At 43.6% G+C, this 18,986-nt stretch overlaps 1 protein-coding gene across 3 annotated transcripts; it reads left to right on the top strand.

The window, feature by feature from the left end:
* The first annotated feature begins 622 nt into the window (after positions 1 to 622).
* On the top strand, positions 623 to 18,979 carry TCTN1 (tectonic family member 1). Of its 3 annotated transcripts, none has more exons than XR_004990004.2 (16): positions 623 to 914; positions 1,744 to 1,864; positions 5,112 to 5,242; positions 6,321 to 6,472; positions 7,740 to 7,827; positions 9,479 to 9,588; positions 11,016 to 11,036; positions 11,663 to 11,800; positions 12,343 to 12,468; positions 12,856 to 12,941; positions 13,180 to 13,320; positions 14,823 to 14,985; positions 17,156 to 17,281; positions 17,948 to 18,092; positions 18,228 to 18,335; positions 18,899 to 18,979. XR_004990004.2 is itself a non-coding variant. In XM_045585590.1 (16 exons), the coding sequence occupies exons 1-14, from the start codon at positions 695 to 697 to the stop codon at positions 18,089 to 18,091; spliced, it is 1,767 nt and encodes a 588-aa protein (XP_045441546.1). In that variant the 5' UTR covers positions 623 to 694; the 3' UTR covers position 18,092; positions 18,835 to 18,839; positions 18,901 to 18,979. The 3 variants fall into 3 exon arrangements, 2 of the variants coding, with proteins under 2 accessions (XP_045441546.1, XP_036305203.1); XM_045585590.1 differs by lacking the exon at positions 18,228 to 18,335 and adding an exon at positions 18,835 to 18,839 and having other exon boundaries at positions 18,901 to 18,979; XM_036449310.2 differs by lacking the exon at positions 18,228 to 18,335.
* Positions 18,980 to 18,986: the final 7 nt, after the last annotated feature.

Here is an 18,986-nt window from a genome sequence, read left to right on the forward strand (position 1 = left end):
TTTTTAAGACTTATAAATCACTCTACTTATTATTTTTTTTTTTTGTCTGTAAAATGTTAGGTGTTCCTTTCTCCCCCTCTCACAACTCGGTGAACAGAAGTTATCTGGCGACCGCAGGCGACACATCTAAAACAAAAAAGGCAGAGCAGATGTTGACAGTGTGGGGTAGAGAAAATGCAAGGCCGGTGAAGTCATCTCCGTGCTCCTCCGAAAGTCCTTATTTAGTAGCGTTCGGAGAGCCGTTCCGAAACGTGTCCCTCCACCCGTGGCGTCAGGACCTGTGTTGAAAATATCGATTGCTGGCCTCTGCCCTAAGCTTACTGGGTCAGAATTTGCTGAGATGGAACCTGCAGATCTGAATTGTTTAAACCAGTGCGCAATCGGCTTGGGAACCTCAGATCCAAAACACAACCCCCCTCATCGACATGGGTCTCACGCTGACGCTCGTCCCCGCCCCGCCCCGCCCCGCCCGCCGGAAGCCCCGCCCCGCCCCGCCCCGCCCGAAGCCCCGCCCCGCCCCGCCCACCGCCCCGCCCCAGCCGAGGCCCCGCCCCGCCCCAGCCGAGGCCCCGCCCTCATCTTTCTCAGTCTCGTAAAGCCTCGCGGGATACTTCCCATAATGCCCCGCGCCTTGCCGCCGTGGTTGCCAGGCAACACGGTCCCTGCCGCCGCCGGCGCGGGGTTCGACCCGACAATGGGGCCGCGGGGCCTCCCCCGACTCCTGCTCGTGCTCCTGGACTGCTGGGCCTCGGTGAACGCCCAAGCCGGGACCACCCCGGTAGTGACAACGGAGGACTTCAACTCTACGGAAGCAGCCCCGACGACTCCCCGACCTACCTTGTCTGCTAGGGCCCCGGGCACCCCCAGGAACCCCGGACCTTCCTCTGGTCCCAGGCCCACCCCGGTCACGGACGGTGGGTACCAAGTGTCCGGTCCAGGGGATCCACAGTGATCCATCCTGGAGAGGGTAGCCCGGGTGAGGATGTGATATAATAATGTTGGTTAATGTTTATTGGACACTTTATTGTGCAAGCATTCCCAAGTGTTTCATAGGGATCCTCTCAATAGCTTTTAAAGGTAGATAGTATCCTTGTCATACAGATGAGGAAACCGAGGCTCAGAGAGCGTAAGTGGGACAATAGCAAAACTTTGAAAGTACTTGCAGTGGTTTTGGACTACATTAATACTAAAGGTAATAATGAATGAAGTCCTTGCAACTTTGCAGCCAAAGAAGTTAAATCGACAGTTTCTAGGGCCTAGGCAGTTGTGAAAATTAAATGCAGAGGATGCACAGAACCCTGATTCCTGGTGGCCTTAAGTGGATCCTTCCCCTGAATCAGGACTGGGTTGGGGATCTGCCATATGAATCTGATGGTTCTTATGGTCAGGCAGGTGATTTAGCATGCTGGTTCTTAAACCTGTCTAAATACCAGCATCCTTGGAAATTTTTTGAACAACACAGATGTCTGGGGTTCACAGTCAGCTTACCAAACCGGGGTCTTTGTAGGTAGATAGAGCCCAAACGGCTTTCCAAGTGAGCCAGATGACTAGCTACTTTGGGGGAACCCCAGATTGAGGAGTGCTCAAACTGACTAATCTTCATTTCTCCCAAAGTGCAGTAGCAAAAATCAAATGGATATTTGTATGAAATAGGTGTGCGCGCGCGTGTGTGCATTGCAGGGGCAGGGGGCAGTCACTACCTGTTGATTGTGATGCTCTGCATCCATTCTCTCCTTTCTGCAGTTGCTGCTTTGTGTGTCTGTGACCTGTCTCCAGCACACTGTGACGTCAACTGCTGTTGTGATCCTGATTGCAGCTCCGTGGATTTTAGTGTCTTTTCTGATTGCTCAGTTCCAGTTGTCATGTAAGTTTGTGACACATGAAGTTTTGATAAAATGAGACCAAGATGATAAAATTTTGAGAAGTCCATGAAAACCCCCATTGGCTGAAAAACTCAAGCCTGATTTCCTGAAGTTTGTGTCCTTCAGAAGCCATGCTGCCCAACGAATATGTAGAAGCGTATCTGTCCATTATTGCATCCAGCCAGATGATAGTGTAGTCAAAAGAGCAGACAGAGTGCTTTTTTAAGAGTATAATGAAACCTGTGTTCAGGGATTGAATTACATTTCACTTTGATTTGTAAACAGATAATGCAATCACTTTTGCATTAGTGAATTCCTGTTATGTATAGTCTAGGGTGAAAGGTGCAGTTTAATTTTACAGCTTTTGTTTTGGACATAGCAATTGTAACAATAGATTAAATGGATGGTCAAGAAAACTTTGTTTTTTACCTTTCTGATATGCAAATCTCCCAGTTCACATTGTATAGGAAAATAATGGAAAATGACATTCCTAGCCTATTATAAGGTAAAAAAGAATCTCTTCTGAGTGATCTGTTTCTCCTAATTCAGATTTCAAAGCACTTTGAAAAACAGCAGCACTTAAAGAAGTTATTTTATTCAGGATGGGGTAATTATGTAACTAACTTAATTTGTAAATTTAATTCTAGTTAGCTGGGAAAGGGATATTGTATTAAAATGATTCTAAAGCTCATCTGGAAGAATAAACAGATGAGAACAGACAAGAGGTTATTGAATAAGAATAGCAAAAAAAAGAAGAAAAAAAAAAAGAAAAAAGAAAAAAGAATAGCAAACTCTTCTTACCAATAGATTGAAGAATGAAATACACTAAACAATTAAAGAATGGCCCTAGCTGGTTCAGTGAATAGAGCATCAGCCCGAGGACTGAACGGTCCCTGGTTCAATTCTGGACAAGGGCACATACCATGGTTGCAGGCTCTATTCCTGGTCCTGATGGTCAGGGTGCAAGTGGCAACCAATTGATGTGACTCACATCTCCCCCCTCCTTTCTACGCTCTCTAAAAAAAACCTAAAAAAAAAAAAAAATCAATGAAGAAATATCCTCAGATGACGATTAACCACAACAAAAAAAATAAATTAAATGAATAAAAAATATAGGTGAATATTTGGTGTGTGTGTGTGTTTTATTTCAGAGAGGAAAGGAGAGGGGAACAGATAAAAACAACAATGATAATGAATCATTGATTGGCCCCTCCTGCTCATCCCTTAATGGGATCAAGCCTGCAACCCCAACATGTGCCCTGATGGAGAACTGAACTGGGACCTGGTTTATAGGTCAACACTAAACCAACCTGAGCTAGGTGAGCATTTGTTAATCTTAGGCTATGGAATGTCTTTTAAGTATAAACCCACAAACTATAAAAGATTGACAATTTTATTATTTTAAAAAATTAGTCAATTATACCTCAATTTTTAAAAAGGAATGATTGTAAAAACCAATTAAGACTTCTATAATGACAAAAAGACCATAAAATTGAAAGGTAAATTAACTGGGGAAAAGTATGTATAACACATGAAGTATGTATAACACATTACACTTAAAGGAGATTCTTTAAAATATGGGCTCTCATAAATCAATGAAAAGATACACAAATGGCCAATAGGTATGAGCAAGCAACTTACTGGAGGAAATACCAATGAGCAGTAACCATATGGAAATACGTTTAATCTGCTGGTAAATGATAAAATTCAAATTAAAATAGCCAGATAATGGGTTTTTGCCCAGGAAATTGGCAAAGGGTATTTATAAGTTGGATAATATCCAGTCTTGGCAAGAGTCCAGGGAAACTGCAGTCTTTGCGACAGTGTTGGTGAGCATGCATCTTGCCTTTCTGGAGGACAATCTAGCAACATGTCTCAGCAGCCTTAAATTATGTACCTACCTTTTGACCCAGCAATTCTTCTTCAGGGGATATAGCCTAAGGAAATAATTGGAGACATTCATAAATATGTATGTACAGGGATGTCATTATAGCATCATAAAGAACCGGGGGAAATTAGGAACAACCTAAACCAACAATACAGGATTGGTTAAAAAGAAATTAGGGTATCTTAATTAGTTGGTGTACAATGAAATCATCTATAACAATAAAATTGTAATATGATACTTGGTCACCCTGGACGTCTTTCCAGACTAAGCCACGGTGGCGGGGGCTGAGGCAGAGGTGGTTAGGGGTGATCAGGCAGGCAGGTAGGCAGGTGAGTGGTTAGGAGCCAGTGGTACCAGATTGTGAGAGTCGGACATCCCCCAAGGGGTTTTGGATTGTGAGAGGGTGTAGGCCATGCTGAAGACCCCCAACCCCCTCGCCGGGCCTCTAGTTTAGTATAACATTGCAAAAACATATTTTGCTGATATAAATATTGGGTAATATACTGTATATTAAGTGAGAAAAGGCCTGAAAGCATTATGTAGAATATGATCCAATTTCTGTTATATCTCTATTGCCGTATCTGTATCTGTGTCAAACTGATTAGGGTGTGTCAAGTCTGGGATTGGTTGAAGACCTGACTATATAACTTCCAAGCTCCAAAACTTTCAGATGACTTCACATTTTCTAATTTTCACAGTACTTTGAAGATGGCTTTATTCTGAAGAAAAGGAATTTTAGGTCCCTTCTAATCACTTATAAAAGTTCTGCAAAATTTTATATAATTGATTCTGTCAGACTTTGCTGAGTTCATTTACATCAAAATTATACCCTGATCTACATTTCATACTTGACAAGATTCCCTTGAAGGTTCTTCTACTTGTCTTAATATTTTTCCTGTTAGAGGAACATGTTTCAAATGCCAAACATTTTAACACTGAATAAACTAAATAAAAATGGATTCAATTCTAGCATCGCACTTTCATAAATATCTCCCATGTAGCTGTTAACATAGTGCACAGTACAAGCATCTGACAGTTTTACTTTTTCTTTTTTTCTTTTTAAATATATATTTTATTGATTTTTTACAGAGAGGAAGGGAGAGAGATAGAGAGCTAGAAACGTCGATGGGAGAGAAACATCGACCAGCTGCCTCTTGCACACCTCCCACCGGGAATGTGCCCGCAACCAATGTACATGCCCTTGACCGGAATCGAACCTGGGACCCTTCAGTCCGTAGACCGAGGCTCTACCACTGAGCCAAACCGGCTTCGGCGCATCTGACAGTTTTAAAGAATCTTGCTAAGATTGTGTGCACATGCCTTAAAGCTTCTTTTAATGTTATTATTTTTTTAATTTTCAGGGGTGATAGTCAATTTTGCAGCCAAAAAGCAGCCATCTATTCGTTGAATTTAACAGCAAATCCACCCCAGAGAATATTTAAAGTTGTAGACCAGATCAACCCATCTATTTTCTGCATTCATATTACAAACTGTGAGTATTTGATATACTTTGTAAAACTCTGATTTTTTTTTTTTCTTTTATAAGACCTTTTATGGGAAAAGGTCCAATGTAGTTAGATTTTAAGCTGTCCTTCTATGGTTTGGCTGGGGTGTATCTTCTGAGGCTGTTTCCTAGGCAACTGCAAGTAACCTTAGAGACCTGTGGGCATGCACATTTCCTTCACCAGTAAAGGAACTGCTTGCATAGTTGACCTTTGAAATCTCATATTTCATTTTAAAGGTGTTTATGATATGTAGACATGCATAGGAATCTAGATTTATTTAGGCACATGAGGTTTTTTTTTGTTTGTTTTTTGCTTTATTTCCTCCTGGTTTAATGATTGAGAATCAGGTTTAGCTTATGGTTTCAATTTCCGTTTTTCTCTTTTATTTTTACTTAGAATATTTGCATGAAAACAGGATCTTTATTTTTATCTGAGCATTTGGCTCAACTAGGTGACTAGATCCAAAGCACAGGCTAAATGTAAAATGCTAGCGCTCTCAAAGGTCAGACACACATTGATGGTTGTACCCAGTTTAGCTCTGTTATCTTTTGAGAATGTCTTCATATTTTGGCTTTGTTTCCTTATAATTGAAAACGTAGGGGAATGCTCTGTGCTTTGTAACCTGGGGTAGTGACTGGTCCGTCGCTGTCACATTCTTTGACTTAAGAGTGGCCCAGTGAACCTATCAGCCTATTCGCTTCTGCCTTTTCCATAAACAGGTATTCTCCCGGACTTCAGAGGTTGCTGTGTGAGGGTAAAAATAGGATCTTCCATTCCCATAGCCATCGGGATGGAGAAAGTTATTGATTATTCCTGGATTCTGTTGTGCTATTTATCTGTGGCTTTAGAAACCATTGCTTCTACACAGTTAGCGAAATAGGCCAAGTCTGAAGATCCTATTTATTTAATCAGATTCAAGAAATCCTGGGAGAAGTAGATATAGAGAATGATACTTTATTTTTTTCACATGTCTTATTGCTACTAAAGCTGTTTCAAAATTTTATATGCGCTGTATATAATATATATGTATTTTGTACTGATTTAAAATACTTTTTCTAAAAACAGATAAACCTGCATTATCCTTTATTGATCCAGAAGTGCCCGATGAAAACAATTTTGATAAATTGTTGAAAACATTAGATGGTTTTTCATTAAATACAGAATCAGATGTTTCTCTAACAGATGAACCAGATGTTCCAAATACTACTAAATATGAGGTGAGCCATGAACCTAAATCTATTCATCCTGTTGCAAATATCCTGTTTTATAAGTTATTTTTCCCCCCCAGTATGTTCCCAGTAAAATCAGCTACCTGAGATATATAATTCATATAATATACTCAAAAAATTAACGTTTGTGCCTATAAGTCAAAGATCATGAAAATTAAAATTAAGTAGTTGAATTCTAACATAGGAATTATTTTTCATTTTATTTATTTAGTTTTAATCCTCACCCGAGGACATGTCCATTGATTTGATAGAGAGAGAGACAGAGACAGAGAAACATCAGTGTGATAGAGAAACATCATTCAGTTGCACTGGAGATTGGACCTGTAACCTAGACATGTGCCCTGACTAGGAATCGAGCCCAAGACCTTTTGGTACATGAGGGAAAACTCTAATCAAATGAGCCATACTGGCCAGGGCTCTAATGTAGGGTATAAAGTCCCATTTATTGTGTGGTAAACTTGTATTTATCTCTGCAGAATTTGGTTTTTTTTTTTCCACCTCAAGAAATGCAGCAAAGTACTGGAGGCATGCTGCTGGAACAGAGGGGATTGGTGGGATGCCTAATGTTCTCAAAGTTATATTTAGCTGTTCAGACTTGGGGATAATATGTGCTATTTTATATATGTTCTTTAGTAAAACTTTCAGTGTGATTTAAATAAGTATTGCTATCCTATATATAAAAGGCTAATATGCAAATGGAATGGCAGAACGACAGGTCGCTATGGCGCACACTGACCATTAGGAGGCAGATGCTCAATGTAGGAGCTGCCCCCTGGTGGTCAGTGCGCTCCCTCAGGGGGAGCACCACTCAGCTAGAAGCCAGACTCAGGCTAGTGAGTACAGGGGTAGTGGCAGCCCACCCCACCCTGAGTGCACAAATTTCGTGCACTGGGCCTCCAGTTGAAAAATAATTCTCTCTCTCTCCCCTGTCTCTGGCCACCAAGTTCCTGTCTGTAGAGGCATACATCTATGTCAGCTTCTTATATACCCTTCCAGTGGAACTCCTTAACATATTCTTCCGAAGGGATTCCTTAATAAAAAGGCCTGCAATGCATACTAACATGGATACAAAGAAACATGCACCCTTAAAAGAAATGTATGGGGCAGCTATATGTGAGCCCCATTTGGGCAAGGACCATATCTGTTTTTTGCTCATCGCCGTGTTCCTAACGCCTGAAATGCTGCCTGGCACGTAGTAGGTGTCCAGTAAGTGTTGAATGAATGACTTAGTCACTGTTGGCGTTTCTCTTTGCAGTATGGGGTTCTTCTGCAGACTTCAGACTCATTTTTGAGATTTCCTTCTCCCCTCACATCATCTCTGTGCACTGATGATAACCCTGCAGGTAAGAGAGCGGGCAGTTTTCTTTGTCCTTAAAACAGACTTTGCTTAGTTTAAATTTGTAGTAATCATAATTAAACAGGCTTCATGACTAGAAGCAGAGTCTTAGAGTTGAAAGAGGCCTCAAAGATTATGTCGTTCGGTGCCAGAATCTTTCCCACCACACGCAGTCACTGCTTGAGTACTTGTAGGATGGGGACTCCCAACCTGAATCAGCCTGCGGAGTTGTGTAACACCTCCATTTGTAGGGAAGTTCTCTCTTCACTAGAGCTAACATTTGTCAGTAGCTGATATTCATTAAGCACTCACTGTGTGCTGGGTGTGATGTTTAATGCCTCTGAGGTAGAGTTATTGTCATTAGATGAGGAAACTGAGAAACATTCAGTTTCTTGCTCAGGCTCCCCTAGGTGGTGGAGCAGGGGGGGGGGGGGCGGGCAGGGATGCAACCCATGCAGCTGCCTCCCCTGGGTCCTGCTGCTCCTTTCAGGGGCTCCCCAGAGCTGGGGAGCCCTCCTCTTGGCAGTGGGAGGCAGCAAGCCTGGCTCTCCCATCCCTATGCCAGCCTCACTAGGAAGGAGCCAGCCAAGAGTGGGTGATGGCTTGTGGCTTAGTGAAACATCATTTGATACACGAAGGAAAATGTATTCTATTGAAAAGATCCTTAACCTTGTTCACTACAGGACCAGTGTGAATTAAAACCGAACGGAGAGCATTTCCATCTAGTGGATTTGCAGAGCTTAAGAATGTAGGGCTTGTGGGAAATAGGACTCATCTACAAAGCTGGTGGGACTATTTATTGGTACAACCTCTGTGAAGAGCAGTTTAGCAGTACGTATGAAAATTACAAATGAATATGCCCTTTGACCTTGCTGTTCTACTTCTAGGAGTTGGTCCTACAGAAACTCTGGCTCACATGCAAAATAATAGATGGTAGCATAATTTGTGACAGCAAAGCTTGAGACAACTTAAGCATCCATCATGGGGAACTGGCTGAATAACGGCATATCTATAGTAGGATACTAATTATTCCTAAAAAAAAAAAAAAAAAGGGAAGAGGAGGAGACAGGCTGAACTCCAAGATTGTTCAGTGAAAAAAACAAAGGGCAGGATGTATTTTGTGCATTTGTTTCTAAAAGAAGAAAGAAATACTAAAAATACATTTTCACACTTATTTGCATAGAATATTTCCAGAAAAATACACAAGAAACTTCATGCTGAGTGTCTCTCGGGGACTGGGGGGCCAGGGCCCCAAGGGAGACCTCTCAATCCCTTTTTTGTGATCTTTAATTTGGAATCATGTGAATGTGTTACCTATTTGAAAAATAAATTTTAAGCCCTGCCGGAACTGGTTTGGCTCAGTGGATAGAGCGTTGGCCTGCAAGCGCCCTGGGTTTGATTCTGGTCAAGGGCATGTACGTTGGTTGTGGGCACATACTCAGTAGACAGCTGATTGATGTTTCTCTTTCATCAGTGTTTCTGACTCTCTCTCCCTCTCCCTTCCTCTCTGTAAAAAAATCAATAAAATAAATATTTTAAAAAATTTAAGCCCTATTTTAAAGCCATATATCTGTATCAATTTATTTTGTAATTTTACTTCTATTACAATTTTATAGCTACCATGAACAGTTGAAATTTTCATCTTATTTTTTCCCCAGCGTTTCTGATGAATCAAGCTGTTAAGTGCACCAGAAGGATAAACTTGGAACAGTGTGAAGAAATGGAAGCTCTGAGCATGGCTCGTTACAGCAGTCCTAAAATTTTGAGGGTAAGAGTTATTTTGAAGTGAAGCTGATTCGTTAGGTTTGTTTTCTGTTCTTGGTACCCTTTTAAAATATTACAAAGTATAGAATAATTTAGGTACACGATTGACACTCAAATTATAAAATGTCTCCAGTTCCTTGGTATACTCATACCGAACATACTGGGGGAAAATCACTTAAAATAATTTCTATTTTTATCTAGCTAGCTCATATTTTGCTTTTATTAATTTTTTCTTTTTTTTCTTTCATTTTGATGGTAACCAATAATGTCTGTCTCCTGAATTAAAAAAAAAATTGATAACCAAAAACTTTACCAATGACAAAAGCATCTTAATGTCTGTGACAGAAATAATCATATTGGCACCAAGTAGAGATCTCTCTGAGAAACAGGCCAGAAAAGGGTAGAAAATCCGCTTTCTGGTTGGCAGATGAAATAAGTAAGCAGGGAAGGGCAGGAAATAGGATTGCTGGGGAAGGGAACGAGGCCACAGAGTGAGAGGCCCTTTCCTCCTGATAAACAGGGTCCCGAGCCTGATCTAAATAAACGAGAGACGCCACTGGCCCATTTGGTGGATGACATGGAGGGCTGCAGGGGCGAAAGTGGTTTTTAATGTTTTAAACCATGTTTAAAAACCATGGGATTATTGTGAAATCCCGGATCTCCTGACTTTCTCTTTTGGGAGGTGGTGGAAGAGTGGTCTCTGGCATCAGTATCCATCTGGGCTTCAGTTTTCAGAGTCAAGTTCAACCATTTTTCTTCCCTCCCTTCTCATGTCAGCCATCTAGGCCTGCGAATTCTTCCAGCGAGTTTGCCTTCTCAGTTTTCTGGAAGTATTCCCTCTGGCACGCAGGCACAGGTCTCTTCCAGCACAGGCCTCCCCAAAATTGTCTCCTCCTCTCCCTCCCCAAAGCTCCAGTGGCCCGAAAGGGTGGGTGTCCTGTGATTACAGAAGGGAGGTGGAGACCTCCAGGAAGGGGCTCTGGCTGTGTAGAGGAGGCAGGAAGACCACTTAGGAGGCTGTGAAGGATGCTGAGCTTCCAGCGAGCACAGCTGGAAGGGCAGTGAGAGTGACTGGCAGGTGGCAGCCATGTCTTCCTCCTGGGGCTGTGTCACTGGTGACCACATGGAAAACACCGAGTGATGACCGGAAGCGGAGAGGCTTCCTAAGGCTGGCTCTGCTGGTCTGGTCTGTGAAGCTTCCGGTTTGGAGGAGGTGAATATCAAAGGAAAATGTAAGGTTACCTCTTTGCTGATGATATAGATACAAGGAGAAGTAGCTGGCAGGTCTTGATAAAGGATATTGTTTTCCTCTTTGTGAAGTCTTAAACAAGATGAATATGCCTTTTGACCCCCAGTCTGGAAAAAAAAAAAAGCAATAAAAATGATTATTTTTGTTGTATTTAACAAAATTTCTTGTTTATTTCTGTCTAGGTGCCTAATTCAAAAACAAAGGTAAGAGTATTTCTCAGTGGAAAGTTTATTACACAAGCCCTGTGCTTATTAGCAGCCACTCTTCATTCTCCCACCCCCTCTCTCTGTCCCAGCCACCACTAATATATTCTCTGTTTCTGCGGATTTGCCTGTTCTGGACATTTCACATACAAGGAACCACACAGTATGTGACCTTTTGTGTCTGGCTTCTGTTGGTTAGCATTGTGTGCTTAAGGTTCATGTATGTTGTAGCAAGTGTCAGTCCCTTATTCCTTTTTATAGATAAATAATATTCTTTTGTTTGAATATACCACATTTTATTTATCCACTCATCAGTTGATTTACCTGTGGGTTGTTTTCAGTTTGTGGCTATTATAAATGCTGCTGTGAATATTTGTACACATGTGTGTGTGTGTGAGAGCATATGTTTTCAGAGGTAACCACAAGTAAAGTTTTGGTTATATCCTTCTCAAGTATTCTCTCTGTGAACGTACTTACGTATAAATATCAAAGTGAGAATTACATGGCACCCTTTTCCCTCCTTGGCAGTGTGTCAGCAGTGGAGGTTCCTTTCAAGTGTTTTGTTATTTTAACCCGTTCACCTCCGTTGTGGTGTCTTCGGTGATCCAGGACTTCTTTGTTTGCAGGTCCCCATCACTGTCCAGTCGATCGTCATTCAGTCTCTGAATAAGACGCTCACCCGGCTGGCAGACACGCACGTGTTGGAGCCGGTTCTTGTGGACGAGGCGGGGGCTGTTAAAGTCTGCACCAGGGTCGTGCTGGAGGTAGGGCCCCGTGGCTTGGAGAGCTCGGTTAGTCTGTGGCAGACTCAGACTGCGTGGTCCCGAGGGGTCCAACTGGGTGCCCTTCAGAGGGGCTCTGGCCCACGCCGGGCTTTGCTTTTTTTGACGCGGCCTCCTGCCTGCCTTTCTGCTGTCCCCTCCGAGGACACCTCTTTGTCTCTGAAGCAATCACGTGTCGTTTTTCTCCACAAACCTAAGGACTTACCAGAATACATAAAAGATTGTTTTTGTTGCCATTGTTTTGTTCTAATGTTCCCACTGCAGAGAGAGACGGGTTGTATTCTGCCCAGGCCAGCTGATTTGGAACTTACGTAATCGGGCACAGAGAGGCTCAAATGACCCTGCTTGTCAGCAGGGGTGACGCCGAAATAACATCTCCCCTCACCTGATTGCACGGGAGGGAAAAGCTTCAAGTGGAGGAATGGGAAAGCCCTTGCCTCCGCTCTCCATTTTATCCGAGTTATTAATACAGCCACAGAAATGTCACGGGAGCAGGTGTATTTGGAGTGTCGTTTCGTTTTCAGGTGAAGTACAGCCTCACGTACACAGACGCAGGTGAAGTAGCAAAAGCCGATCTCGCTCTCCTTCTGGGGACAGTCAGCGACGCAGAGCTCCCGCTCCAGCAGAAGTTTGAAATTCACTTTATTCAGGCGAGTTTGATCAATTTTGTACAAGTAGCTCACTGCCAGGTGAGAAGAAACCCTAACTTGTCAGTGAAAGACATAATCTCGGCTTAGAAGCACTGCCACACCTGACCCCTTGCACCGCACGAAGGCTTCCTGGAGCATTGGGTTTGTAATGGACCAGGCCGAGGCTGCATCCTCTCCCACGGGACGGAGTTCTTGCAGGCAGGCTTGCTCCTGACAGCATGATGTCCTCCTACACTCAGCAGATACGTTTATAGTTCTGAGCAGGGGAGAAGTGACTTTGTTGGTCGGCGATCCCGGATTTTATTCTGAAAAGCATTTCGTTTCCCCCCTGCCACTGCCTCATCAAAGTGAGAATTACGTGGGGGGCTTTTCTGCATTGTCTTACAGCAAAACACGAAGCCGGTTCCTCTCAGTGGAAACCCCGGTTATGTTGTGGGCCTCCCGCTCGCTGCCGGATTTCAGCCTCACAAAGGATATCCTTTTGGTTCCGTGGAGAAGGTTGGTTTCCCCGTCCACGTGCGTGAGCCACGCTTCCCTTTGCCGCTGAGGGGCCTGTGGGCTGGAGAGGCTGGTCTCGGCCACAGGCTTCCCAGGTGGCTCCAGAGAAGAGATATTTGGGTCTCACTCATGTCTCAGTCACACATGTGCCACTGTTTCCTGAGAACCAGACTGCTGTCGTGCTCGGTGGTTATCCCTTAACTCTCCGTGAATGTCTGGGATCATCCAGACCATGAACAGATATGGACAACTCACTGTTCTTCGGAGCACAGCCGAGCAGGACTGCTTGGCAGTAGAGGGGGTACGGACCCCAGTGTTATTTGGTTACAACGTGCAATCTGGCTGTAAACTAAGGTAAGGGAGGGACTTGTTTCTGGTGGAACTTGCATGTGTTGATCAGAAAATAAAACATCCCCCCCTCACCCCATGTCCATCAGACACATGCCTCAGCTGATGGGAGTGCCTGTGAAAGCTACAATGCACCTTATGATTGTGAATAGGTAGTAGCAATAGTGACAATACATTATAATATAGTTTTTTTAATTTTTAATTTTAATTCTCAGAACCATAAGCCATGCATGGTTCAAAGGAAATCTATTACAACCATTTTTCAAATCAAATGGAGTGGAGTAAAAACCTCAAGGCTTTGTATGTTTTTGTTTTTAAGGATGCATAGCACTTGAGTTCACTGCAAAAATACTTCCCCTAGAAGTCCTTGCTGTAGGTCTGCATTTTCACATACTGCACACAACATAGCAGGCCCAGTGAGAGGAAGCCTGGGTATGATCTGCTTTTAACTTACTGGTACTTTTTATTACTATCAAACATGCACCTACTGTAAAATGTCAAATGGCTCTGCATGGCTTATTTTAAAACAGCAGTTCTTGCCCTCACCTGCCCCACCCCAGAGGTAGTAACTCTTACAGCTGATGTTTTGGAAATTTACCTTCAAATCTTTAAATAGCCTGCATATAATGCTATTTCTTGATATTTTAGTTTTACAGATTACTTAAGTTTCCACTATGGAAGATGAAAATCTGACTCTTTTCCCTTTCACCCCCTATCCCACCATCCACTCACTTCTGACCCTATAACTTGCCAGGGTAATTATGTCATCATTTTGGTTAGACCAGTATGTGCCATTTACATTTTTACATTATTAGTTCTGTTTTGTGGTTGTTGATCCTCATCCGAGTATATTTTCCCCCATTCATTTTTAGAGAGAGTGGAAGGGTGTGGGAGAGAAAGAGAGGGAAACATCAATTGGCTGCCTCCTGCATGTGCCCTAGGGCTCTGGAACAAACATGCAACCCAGGAAGGTGCCTTTGACCGGGAATTGAATCTGTGACCGTTCATGATTATGCCCTAATCACTAAGCATCACTAGCCAGAGCTTATGTTATTAAGCTCTGATCATTTTAGACCAGCATTTGTGAAAGGGAGGTTCAGAATACATTTCCACAAGACGTCAGTAGGGGTAGGACTATGACTTAATATGTTTGGGAAATACCAATTAAAGTTAAAAACCTGTTCCTACTGTAGGACTTCTCAGAGCCTTTAATATGCCAGTGACTTCAGGAGGGACATGGGTATGCAATGGTTCCCAAACTTTTGGCCATGGAACCTTTCTTGTACAGAGCCTCTTGATGGAACACAGTTTGAGAAACATTGTTTTGAATTCATCTCCTTGGCCAACAACGATTTCTCAAAGTTAGAAACACGTTGGCTTCTTTCAGACAATCCCCTTTAGGAGAGAGAGAAAATAAACCAGAGAGAGCATGTGTGTTGTGGAGCCTGTGAAAAATGCTGGTGTGAGCAACAGCCTCATTCCATTGACTTCTCTTTCCTTCTCCAAAGACTGACCCGTACTATCACGTGTCCACTTGTCGCGGAGAAGGTGAAGAACCTGCTGAAGGGCCAGGGCTTCCCGGATTATGTGGCCTCTTTTGGAAATTCTCAGGCCCAGGACGTGCTGGACTGGGTGCCCATCCACTTCATCACCCAGGCACCCCACCTGAAGGTACAGGGGGAGACGTTGAAGGCCGCATAATGGCGATCTCTCTTTCTTCCACTGCCCTCCACCCCGTGGGAGGTAGATGGCTCTGGCAGGAGTTGTTATCAGATGGGCCCGAACCTTGAATACTGATTTGTCCTTGTTAACACTGTTGTCACTGGCCATTGAGTCTGGGATTGGGCCCTTTCCTCTCTGAAGTGGGAATGAAGGTTAGAGTACCTGTCTCATAGGGATTGAGTTAATGAGGTAATTAATATTCATGGTGCCTAGTGGTTACTCCATAAATGGGAATCTGACCATTGGTCAACAATAGTCATTGTTGGGGGTCCATGAGGCCTCGTCTCAGAGAGACTGAGACACCCCCTCATCCACAGCGCTGTTCCCTGGTCTATAAAGGCGGCCCACGTGAGAGCTTTCAATTCAAAAGTTCCCGAGAGTTTAATGGATTTGACGTCCTATAAATGGGTTCCTGATCACATGTGATTCTCCTGCCCACCTTTTCCTTTTGTTTCAGCAGTCAGTGTGGGCTGCCCCATCCCTGGAGGTGTGCTCTCCATCTTACCCTTTAATTGCCCGGCTTTTTCTTGTCACAGTTTCTTCAGGCCTTTCATTATCTGCTTAGCATATTTATAGCCCGGGGACAGTGGGGGTGAGGACTACTCCCCAGCTCGGATCCGCCCTTCCTCCCAGAGACCGGTGATTGCTCAGTCCCCGCTTTTCAGCTGCGAAGTCTTGGCTCAGCTCCGCCGCCTCAGTGAACCAGGCAGACTGCTTCTGGCTTCTTGGAGATGGTTAAGACCTCCAGCTATTACTCCAGCTATTACTGCCCCCTCAGAAGGGAAAACAGGCTGGGAGGAGACGCAGCAGTGAGGACATTGGCACAGCCAGGGTCTGTCTGGTCCAGGTAGCTCAGGGCCGGGCTGGGTTTTGTGCCAACCTTTCAGCAAACCCAGGTAGAAGCAGACAGGAGAGCATCTGCTAAGCTCAGTCTTACCAGCTGCTTGTTGCATCTTCTCCTAATAACAGGATATCCAAGGATCTCTCAGCCTACAGATTGCTTAGAAGGCCATTCCAAGCTAAGGATCCCACCAGTGCCTTTTTGGCAGGCACAGATGTAGCAGGCCTGTTAGCTTTTCATGCCTTGAAGAGATGTGTTTTTAAAAACTTGTTTGTGGAAGATTTCACACACACACAAAAATAGAATAATACAACAGAATCCCTTCATGCAGCTTCAACAGTTATCACAGTTGCCAACTAAAGAGGTCCAGAGGCAGGAAAAAGATGGGGAAGGCCCACCAACCACTGTCCCCTGGCGGCTGCCCAAACAGAGCCTGGAGCAGAGGCCTCAGGCCCAGCTCCCACAGCGCCCAGTCTGAACCGGGCAGCTCCATGGAGGCTCTCAGTTTCTGTGGAGAGCTGGCAGTATCTTTGACAACTCAGACTCTGCCTATAAACCCCAGTGTAACACCTTAATTGCCAATTGATGAAATCAGGTAAATGAAAAGGCGGCACATTTCTTTTAAGTGTATTTTAACATAACATGCAATTGGGCTTAATTTGTCTGTTAGTAATACCATTCTCTCTCCTCCCCACCCAAAGCCAGTTTCTCTCAAGTATCTCGGAGGTATTTGTAAACAGGTAGAGCCATGGTTGGCAAACATGCAGCTCTTTGGCCCCTTGAGTGTGGCTCTTCCACAAAATACCACAGCCTGGGCGAGTCTATTTTGAAGAAGTGGCGTTAGAAGTTTAAAAAATTTGGATCTCAAAAGAAATTTCAATCATTGTACTGTTGATATTGTAGTTGGCTTTGTGGACTAATGAGTTTGCCGACCATTAAGGTAGAGGAAGTTAGAGCAGGCAAGGCCCTGAAGGCTCTACAGACACGCACTGGGCTTACAACTCCCCGCTGATGCTGGCCTCTTTAGAAACCAGAGGAATTGGAAGGAATGGAAAAATTGTGCTTTAGGTGTTAAAATGTTTTTGAAGCATTGAGTACTTTAAAATATGTGCTTTCTTTAAGAGGTTTTTAGCTGAACTTTGAGAGTCTATTCATTCTCTTGTTCAGAACATTTTGTAATACGTGAAACATTTTATAATTAAAACTCCGAACTGCAGATTAAGTTTGACTTGTGGTTGGTGTAATAGCCAAACTGATTAACAGCATTTTGTGTTGTAGGATGTCTGCCAGCTCCCGCTGGCTTTGGTTATAGAAGTGAAGTGGACGAAGTACGGATCCTTACTGAACCCACAGGCTAAAATAGTCAACGTAACTGCAAATCTAATTTCATCCTCTTATCCTAAGGTAGGCCTAACTTTAGTTTCTAGGTATAGGTTAAGACACAATTCCAGACAAAACTCAAGTGTGATAGTAAAATTTATTAGTTTTGAAGAAGATTATAATTAAAATGGAAACAATCTGGATTCTTTAAAAAATATATATTTTTATTGATTTCAGAGAGGAAGGGAGAAAGATAGAAACATCAGTGATGAGAGAATCATTGATCGGCTGCCTCCCGAATGTCCCCTACTGGGGATTGAGCCCGCAATTCAGGAATGTGCCCTTGACGGGATCCAACCTGAGACCCTAATGTCTGAAGGCCGACACTCTGTCCACTGAGCCAAGCCAGCTAGGGCAACAATCTGGATTCTTAAAACACTGTAGCCGTCATTTTCTTTTACTTAGGAAAACCTCCGCTAACAAGGGTTTCGTTCACAGTAGCACGCTTGTTTAGATTTCTCTTTAAAATTCTTACGAAAATTGAGTTGTGATTGACATTGACTTGTTGGGACAACCTGGGTAAAAATTATTTCTCTCATCCAAGTTAATGGCTGATTAGTCCTCCACATACCTATCAGATTTTTGAATGACCAACAGTGGTCAGTGAGGAAGAGAGTGAAAGACGTCCTGTCTTTGTTATCCTGGTAACACGGGCCCCAAGGCTTACAGCACCCTGGCTTTTTATTACAGACGGACTCGGGAAAAGAAAGGACGATTCTGATTTCCACTGCGGTTACTTTTGTGGACGTGTCTGCACCGGCGGAGGCAGGCTTCAGAGCTCGGCCAACCATCAATGCCAAGCTGCCCTTCAATTTCTTCTTCCCATTTGTTTGACGTAAGTCATTAAAGAAAGGAGGCCACACCTCCTCTCCCCACTCATTCCCCTCCTTTTGGAAATTTTATTCTACTTGGTTTGACTTTAAAAGGCGGCACTATCTGATCTTGGTAATTTCCAAAACTCAGCACAGAGATCGTGTGTGGAAGCCAAATTGCACCTTTGGGAAGACGTAGCGAGAACAGACTTTGAAGTAGCACAGGCATTGAGGGTTTATCCAGCTCACTCACCTCCTGCTTTGATGTGAGTTGTTGTTAAAATAATCATTGTTTTTAGTTCAGGTTTTCTTTCAAGTCCCACTGAAATGAGTACAAAAATAGCGAACTATTGTCTAAGCTCACGCAGATAGAATGCAAGGCCTCAGGAGGGGATCTTCCCCCAAATGTCATGTTAATTAGAGTGGAGTCTTGGGTCCAATTGGCATTTCTGTACCAGGCACTGTTGCTAGCGAGCTCTCCAACTGGCTAGCTGGCTCTCCAACTGGCGGCCTGGTGTGGGATGCCACAGAGCAGTTCCAAGCCGTTGAAGCTGGAAAGAATATAGTGGGAGGGTCTGGGGGAAGGAGAGAGTTTATGTTCTACATTAATTGTACAGTAATTGAGAAAAACGTCGTCAGGTGGCGGAACGGGGTGGAGCAGCGAGCAGCTGGGTGATGCAGAGGAGGAACCGAGGACAGCCTCCTTGGGGAACTGCCTCCCACAGGCTGTTTAGAGCCGCTGGGAAATAGACAAGGCCTTTCCAGAATGGGCTGGTAGCTAAGGTAGCTTCTTTTTTTCCCTTTTTTCTTTTTTTCTTTTGTCTTTCAGAGCGCTCATATGAAAGAATGCCTCAGTATTCCCGTAGAACGTGAAAACAAATTTGATGAGATTAAATGTTATTTACAACTAGTGGCTG

Source organism: Pipistrellus kuhlii, unplaced genomic scaffold (genome assembly GCF_014108245.1).
Source record: "Pipistrellus kuhlii isolate mPipKuh1 unplaced genomic scaffold, mPipKuh1.p scaffold_m20_p_20, whole genome shotgun sequence".
Taxonomy (NCBI): Eukaryota; Metazoa; Chordata; class Mammalia; order Chiroptera; family Vespertilionidae; genus Pipistrellus; species Pipistrellus kuhlii.

Excerpts from the sequence above, each read along its gene's own strand:
- TCTN1 (XM_045585590.1), top strand. The coding sequence starts at position 695 with ATGGGGCCGCGGGGCCTCCCCCGACTCCTGCTCGTGCTCCTGGACTGC. Across the intron at positions 11,801-12,342 it reads GCACCAGGGTCGTGCTGGAG|GTGAAGTACAGCCTCACGTA; the intron begins GTAGGGCCCCGT and ends TTTCGTTTTCAG. Across the intron at positions 12,942-13,179 it reads GGATTTCAGCCTCACAAAGG|GTCTGGGATCATCCAGACCA; the intron begins ATATCCTTTTGG and ends CTCTCCGTGAAT.